At 39.1% G+C, this 6,801-nt stretch overlaps 1 protein-coding gene across 2 annotated transcripts; it reads right to left on the bottom strand.

Moving 5' to 3' along the window:
- Positions 1–1,915: 1,915 nt before the first annotated feature.
- ccdc59 (coiled-coil domain containing 59) lies at positions 1,916–6,656 on the bottom strand. 2 transcript variants are annotated; one of them, XM_017712179.2, is made up of 4 exons: positions 6,447–6,656; positions 4,666–5,011; positions 4,164–4,275; positions 1,916–2,834 (listed from the first exon to the last, which is right to left on the bottom strand). In XM_017712179.2, exons 1-4 carry the CDS (start codon positions 6,589–6,591, stop codon positions 2,670–2,672), a joined length of 768 nt encoding a protein of 255 aa, XP_017567668.1. In that variant the 5' UTR covers positions 6,592–6,656; the 3' UTR covers positions 1,916–2,669. The 2 variants fall into 2 exon arrangements, with proteins under 2 accessions (XP_017567668.1, XP_017567669.1); XM_017712180.2 differs by having other exon boundaries at positions 4,164–4,272.
- Between the last annotated feature and the right edge of the window lie 145 nt (positions 6,657–6,801).

Below are 6,801 nucleotides of genomic sequence, written 5' to 3'. Positions count from 1 at the left end.
GGAACATTCATTCTGCGGTGACAGTCCGTCAAAAAAAAAGTTAGTTCGTGTCCACCTTCTGATGAGCAGCTCTTAAAGGGGAATCCCACCGATTTTTCAAAACCTCTCGATAATTCAGTGATTGAGGTATAAACAGTCAGTCAGAGTGGTTTGATGTAAAATGGTTAATTTGCAGAAAAACTTACCAACTCAGATTACTTTACAGTGGTGGTGATGGGAACCAGGGGTCACAATGTCTACAACACAAGCATAGAAATTAAATTTACTATCCAAAATCACCAGGGAGCATACACATCTGAGTTTTTTTATATGTAATGCTGACGATGAAAATAAATAAATACATAAATAAATAAATATTGGGAACAATTTTACCTCAGAACATCCTTCACGTATCGCTCCACCATGAACAGACTAAAATGAATTGATTAAAACACAGTGAACAATTCTGACATGGCTGAAGCATGTTACACCAAATCCCTCCAATGACTTTGTTGACATGTTAACCGTTTAATAATGCAGAAATGCTGTTTGGAATGGCTAAAGCACTTATAGCCTGCTAGCTCAAACTGTACCACAGTCTTGGGCCCTAAGCCTCTTTCACAATTGACAGCAAAGAAGTAATAGCACTGTTTTTGTAATATAAAGTTAAAAATGCACTTTAAAAATATATATATTTCCATGAAAGTATTGTAGTCCTGCTACTGGCCCCCCTGCCTCTGAGAAGCCTGGGAAGCGTGGCCATGTGAAGGGTCATGCCAATAGGCACAGGGCAGGTAAGCACCCTCTGGAAAAGGGACATATTGTTGTATATCTGGTTGTTTGTTAATTAAAAGATTAAACTCTGCTACATATCATTGATTTAAGCATGTCGTAAACATGTCATGGTGGTGGTCATATTCTGTCACAAATTGTCAGATTTATTGATATAACCGTGTCAAATTAAAATTACAGTTGTCATGATTGCCATAACGTTTGATGTCCGGACCACTCATGTCACAGGCAAAATTCTGCTGTGTACTTTAGTTTGTCATCATGAAAGCAAATTTTGACATCTGTTATGACAATACCCAGTAATTGTAACATGACATTGTTCTATTACTAGACATGACCTGTCATAACATGTCTTCCACAGCATGTTTACGTCATGGTTATGTCAATGTCGTGAAGCCGGGTTTAATGTTATGAAGTAGCATGTTACCGGCTTTTGTTTAACAGGTGTAGTTTATGTATTTATTAGTTTATTGAATGAGTTAGTTTTATTTGCCCACTTAGAAATCTATTTAGAAACTGAGCTAAGAAAATGCATGTTTTTGATTAATATTTGTGACTTCACAAAAAACAGCATATTCAGCCAACAGCAGTTTAGCCCCACCTGTTCACATTGAAGTCATTAGGAGTGCCTGGACTATTCTCTAAATGAGGCACAATACAGGGCAGCCAATAACAGCGAAACGACTGTTAAAAGTACAGGTTTAAAAAAAAAAAAAAGCCTTTTTTAATTGTAAGGGATAAAGAGAGGTTCAAAAATACTTAAAATAATAAATCACAAGTATACCATAGTAGGAAAAAAATAAAGTACAAGGAAATGTATGATATGGGCTCTTTAAACATCGTGTCAAACACCTACTGTTTATGCACAGTGGAACTTGCACTAGAAATTTAATTGCAACAGGCTAAGGGGCTGGCTGTAATATGCTACAAATGTCTGGTAAGTTGCAATACACTTTATTGAACATTATTGTTACTTAATCCAAACAAAATTTTTCAACCTACATATATAAGCATATATGCATGAACACAATTAGTGAAAAGAGGCTGTCCATCAATGACAAATGTATTAGTGACCATAAAGAATAAAGCAAATATTAGCAACAGTAATTCTGAAATAAATTTTATTTACATCAAATTTATTGTACATTTTTGATTAAATGGTCAACAAAAAGAAAAAAAAAAGTCTTACAACATGTATGAAGATATGGATTCTCTCATTCTTCACTTTAGCAATCTTGTTTGCACTTCTTTGCTCACTGTGTTAAAACTTACTGGGTTGAGGCCGTCCTTCAGCCCGTCTAGCTGTCAGTATGAACTGTTTAAATGCAGCTTTGTTAGCACCACTAGGGTGACTAAAAATATATGGTGAGTCAATGTTGTATTTTACCTTGCATGAGGTAATGCATCACACTCTCCCACACAGACCAGAAATGTGCACCCTACAACAACTGACTGCGGAAACATAGCAACAGAGTGGTCTACATAAACTGGTACGTCTCTTAATTCTCTTTTTTTGTTTTATAAAGGTGGCAAAAAGTGACAAATAAACACAGTATTTGACAATAAACACCACTCTGAGGTCAGATAAATGCAATAAACAAGCACACTATAAATTTGTACTTTTGCAGAATTTAAGATCTTCTCCCCCCCAGCACTATATCTTAATTCCTATACATATATAAACCAGTTCACTCAATTAATCCACAAATCACAGCAAACACAAGGCTTGCCAGGCAGCATCAAGTGCCTCCTTACAACAAAAGTCTCAAGAACAGCTGATTGTAATACAGTTTCTTAAACACACGTTCGGCATTTCACTCTGGGAAGGAATCTTACATTTCAAGGCTTCTTTTGTTGTCTGCTAGGTCCCCAATGAGCATTTAACTGGTCCACCTTGTTCATTTACTTTGAGCCTGGATCTTCTGAAGCAACAGCTCCATCTGCAGGTTCAAGTTGGGCTGACCTTTCTTAGTCTTCTTCTTTAACAACTGATATGTTGCCATTTTCTTGTCCTTGTACCTCTTTAGTGCTTCCTCTCGCTGTGCTTTGTTTTTCAGGTATTCCTGCAACACAACAATAAAATGAGATATACACACACACACACACACACACACACACAGCCTTCCATAATATTTGGGCAAAAAGCTTACATGTATGTAACACAAACACATACATACATAACATATATACACACCAGCCACTTTATTAGGTACACCTAATAAACTGCTTGTTCAATTGCTTATTAACACAAATAGCTAATCAGCCAATCACACGGCCTCAACTCAGTGCATTTAAGCATGTAGAGGTGGTCAAGACAACTTGCTGAAGTGCAGACCGAGCATTAGAATGGGGAGAAAAGGTGATTTAAGTGACTTTGAACGTAGCGTGGTTGTTGGTGCCAGACGGGCTGGTCTGACTATTTCAGAAACTGCTGATCTACTGGGATTCTCACCCACAACCATCTCTAGGGTTTACAGAGAATGGTCCAAAAAAGAGAAAATATCCAGTGAGCGGCAGTTGTGTGAATGAAAATGCCTTGTTGATGTGAGAGGTCAGAGGAGAATGGGCAGACTGGTTTGAGATGATAGAAAGGCAACAGTAACTCCAATAACCACTTGTTACAACCAAGAAATGCAGAATACCATCTGTGAACGCACAACACGTTGAACCTTGAAGAAGATGGGCTACAGCAGTAGAAGACCACACAGAACAGGAAACAGATTACAATTTGCATGGGCTCACGGAAATTGGATAATAGAAGATTGGAAAAATGTTGCCTGGTCTGACGAGTCTCTTCAGCTGCGACATTCAGATGGTAGGGTCAGAATTTGGCATAAACAACATGAAAGCATGGATCCATCCTGTGTTGTATCACTGGTTTAGGTTGGTGGTGGTGGTGTGATGGTGTGGGGGATATTTTCTTGGCACACGTTGGGCCCCTTAGTACCAACTGAGCATCGTTTAAATGCCGCAGCCTACCTGAGTATTGTTACTGACCATGTCCATCCCTTTATGACCACAGTGTACCCATCTTCTGATGGCTACTTCCAGCAGGATAATGCACCATGTCACAAAGCTCATATCATCTCAAACTGGTTTCTTGAACATGACAATGAGTTCACTGTACTCCAATGGCCTCCACAGTCACCAGATCTCAATCCAATAGAGCACTTTTGGGATGTGGTGGAATATATATATACATATACAAATATATATGTGTGTGTATATATATATATATATATATATATATATATATATATATATATATATATATATATATATATATATATATATACACACACACACAACATTATGAAGTACAATGTAAGCGAGTGATGAAGTGTAATGTTTTGCTACAGAAACTGGCAAAGTAAACCAACGTTCTCCCTTACCTCTCTCTTTCTCTCCTTTTCCTCCTTTAACCTCTCGTATTCTTTCTCAATCTTCTGATAGCAAGATAAGTTCTTCTGTTTTCTTTGTCTCAGTGAGCCTTTAATGGGACTGCTGATACATGAAAACAAGCGTTAGCAAATGGCAACGTAAACTGTTTTGTAAAACACACACACCCCTGCTATAGTGTCATATACACTTAATGGCCAAAATATGTGAACACCCTTCTGATTACTGAGTTTTCAGTTTCAGCCACACCCATTGCTAACAGATAACAAATAGTGAGCCAGGCCTACTGATCCAAAATCCAATGCTCTTTTGACTGAATGGGCAAAAATGTCCAAATACACACTTCGCATTCTTATGCAAAGCTCTTATAGTCCAACTCCATATTAATGCTGTTATAGAATGGAAATATCTTATAAGCTTATACAGGTGTGATCTTCAATTGTCCACATACTTTTGGACACTGTATATAGAATTCTGATATGGAAATATACACACCTGTCAATCTGTGAGCTCTGTGGCAGTTCTTCAGATGAGGCAGTAGCAGCAGAGTTCTCCAGTGAGCCTGCATTCCCTGTGACAGAGCTGGAATGGATGGAGGTTTGTGCTGTGTCTTCTCCTTCATCCTTCTCAGCATTAGCAGCTCTCCCTTTCCTCCTGCGATCCGTGTGCATTTGCTCTTCTTTGTCAAGCCTCTCCTGTTCAGCCATGTAGAGATGCTTCAGATGCTCTGGGTAATCTGTTGTCTGCGCCCTGGAATCCTGCCTTCTTCGTCTCTCTTTTCGAAGAAGTTTGTTGTATTCATGCTGAATTTTCTGCTTCCTTTTGAAGGCAAATCCCAGACCTTCAGACATAGAGCTGTGTTACAATCTGACATCTGCAAGTTCACTATGTTACATCTGCGTCATATTTACTAATAAACACTGTTTCCTGAGATTGCTTACAAACAGTTGTTTACCACGCACACAGCATCAGCACACTGCTCATCATACCCAAAACAGTGGTATCGAAAAGTGTCTGGATATTTTAACCATTGGTAAACTTCAGTGAAGTTCTTCAAAATACCTCATAAAACATTTTAAGGGAAGTTCCACATGATTAATCTGTCATGATGTAAATAAAGTCGTTAGAAGTAGTTTGCTGTAAAATGTGCCATCTGAAAGGAACTTACTGAATCAGAATTGCGCATGTTGGTAATGATAGGAACCGGACGACTTTGACAATAGGTTACAGGTCTTGTCTCCATTCATGCTGGAGAGATGCACTGTAATAGTCCCCCTTTTTAAAATTTTTTATACTTGCCAATATTTTAGCAGGTTGGAGGTGTTCTTTGGTGGGTTGGTGGGTGGGTAGGGGTGGAATGGCTCACTCCTTTTTAAAAGGTATTGCTGCTCCTGTTGTTGTGAAGTTTAGTTGTTATTGTGGTTGTGTCCATTAAAAAAAATAAAGGGTGGACTTTGTGGTGTAACTAGCAGTTACGAATTTCTACCCTGCTCATTTTTTTATCCTTCCACACTACCCCCTCCCTGTGCTACATGTTGGGTTAGCGCTAGGCTGGGCTGAAGTGCCTAAAAAGCACTCGCCTATATGCACTGCATGTTCCGCATCTTTTTCTGAGCCAATGTTACAATGTTTTACCTTTACCAACATTATATGCAAGAACTCCCACACGTACAGATTTACAGGTCATTATTGCAACCCCCGGTTCCTATCACCACCACTGTACAGAATTATGGACCATTGTATTTTTCTACAATTCACCATTTCAAATTGAAACTGACTGACTGACTGCTTATCATTCATCTATAAAACTGTTTCAAACAGACTGTCCCTTTAACAGTATCACGTTGAAAAAGAAAGTTTTAACAAGGACTGAAAGATTAACCTCCCTATGGTATGACGTCACAACCACAACTTACTGACTTTCCGGCAAACTGCATTAAGAGGTCAAGCCTAAAAAAAAAGCTAATAAAAACAGGTCTCGGGCTCAAATATAGAAAATAATCACATTGTAAATCACAAATTAGATATTTTCCCCCAATCGTTCAGCCCAACTTTTAACACACCACCAAACGTCTGTTAAGAGTCTTCGTGCGGAGAAAATCTGGAGTCACCCAGACGCCATCAAGGCAGTTAACTACTGCACCGTTTAAGGTGGAACGGGAAAATTCAAGTTGAAGCAGAAGAATATGGAGCCAACTTCAGCCTCGTAACATTTCACACAGCTAGGTTTAAATAAAGGCAGCGCGACTATAAACGCCCACCACCCGCCAACTCACCTTCCTGCACACTTCCATCGAAAAACTTGCTCCCCGGAACCCATGTCCTCTTACGATGTGAAGCAGCCGACGGTGGACCCTTTGCAACGTTCCCTTTTTGGTGTTTGCCATGAAAGGAAGCTTTAGTCTTGAAATTACGATCCATTTCGGATTAACGTGAAACTCGCAAACCGCTAAACACAAACACACACGCGCCAGCTCCTGAGCCACGTGACGTCGCAGAGTTAAACGCGTAGACAGCGGCTTGCAGGCATTACTAATCCAACTTGAGCTATCGCTTCGCAGAAATCTTTATGTTTCAGAACATTCAAGCAGAACAACAGTTATATATATTAAACATAGTTAGCTTTAATGA

Source organism: Pygocentrus nattereri, chromosome 1 (genome assembly GCF_015220715.1).
Source record: "Pygocentrus nattereri isolate fPygNat1 chromosome 1, fPygNat1.pri, whole genome shotgun sequence".
Taxonomy (NCBI): Eukaryota; Metazoa; Chordata; class Actinopteri; order Characiformes; family Serrasalmidae; genus Pygocentrus; species Pygocentrus nattereri.
The sequence above is the reverse complement of the archived record's forward strand: the minus strand, read 5'-3'. Positions and strand labels throughout refer to the sequence as shown.

Coding starts and splice junctions, on each gene's coding strand:
- ccdc59 (XM_017712179.2), bottom strand. CDS start 6,591: ATGGATCGTAATTTCAAGACTAAAGCTTCCTTTCATGGCAAACACCAA. Junction 5,012..6,446: donor CGATGGAAGTGTGCAGGAAG/GTGAGTTGGCGG, acceptor CTATGTCTGAAG/GTCTGGGATTTGCCTTCAAA. Junction 4,276..4,665: donor CAGAGCTCACAGATTGACAG/GTGTGTATATTT, acceptor TTCATGTATCAG/CAGTCCCATTAAAGGCTCAC.